This window comes from Penaeus monodon, chromosome 32, assembly GCF_015228065.2.
Source record: "Penaeus monodon isolate SGIC_2016 chromosome 32, NSTDA_Pmon_1, whole genome shotgun sequence".
NCBI classification, from domain to species: domain Eukaryota; kingdom Metazoa; phylum Arthropoda; class Malacostraca; order Decapoda; family Penaeidae; genus Penaeus; species Penaeus monodon.
In genome coordinates this window covers 27,901,791-27,902,410 of record NC_051417.1, presented here as the reverse complement: position 1 = coordinate 27,902,410, position 620 = coordinate 27,901,791, and the positions used below count along the sequence as shown (strand labels likewise).

At 30.0% G+C, this 620-nt stretch overlaps 1 protein-coding gene across 1 annotated transcript in view; it reads left to right on the top strand.

Moving 5' to 3' along the window:
- Nucleotides 1-551, top strand: part of LOC119593314 (mediator of RNA polymerase II transcription subunit 18-like) — a gene marked incomplete at its 5' end in the record, with an annotated part of 716 nt that extends 165 nt beyond the window's left edge. Inside the window, 2 exon segments of the mRNA XM_037942242.1 lie at nt 119-196; nt 325-551. Of these exon segments, the coding sequence (XP_037798170.1) occupies nt 119-196; nt 325-498 (252 nt within the window).
- Nucleotides 552-620: the final 69 nt, after the last annotated feature.

The window sequence follows — 620 nt, the reverse complement described above, 5'->3', positions numbered from 1 at the left end:
AACTTCATTTTTGTAGTTAAGTGTTTTTAGATCAGAATGAAGACTAAAGATATTATATACTTAGGAAATAAAGTGCTTATAAAAACTTTATTTATCTTTAAACAATATTTCTCCTCAGATTGACCATGAATTTATCACCAAAGGTTATGTTATGAAGAAAGGAAGGATAAAGGTTACAATATTTAAGATGTACAAGGTATAATGAACATAGTGTCAGTATAGAATGGGAATATAAATTGCTAAAACAAAAATGGATAAATATCAAAGCACAATTGATAGTTAGCAACATTGATATATTTATTATTGTAATTATCAATTTTTCAGATGGGGTCAGGTATCACGAAGGATAATCTGGAGCCTTTGACTATGTCACATTTGGTGGAGTTGAGTGTTCTGACAACTAAGACAGACAAGTCAGTTGCGGATGATCTTAGGAATCTGGCAGACCAGCTCAGGCCTCTTGTGCAACTAGAAAGGGTTGATTATAGGCGATTGTGATAAAGCAGTCAAGCAAAATGGTAATATCTAATAAATATTATTATTTTATATTACATTATCTTTCATTGCATTCTAAAATAAAATTTTCTTGTTCTTCAAAACATTGTAGAAGTCTCACTAAT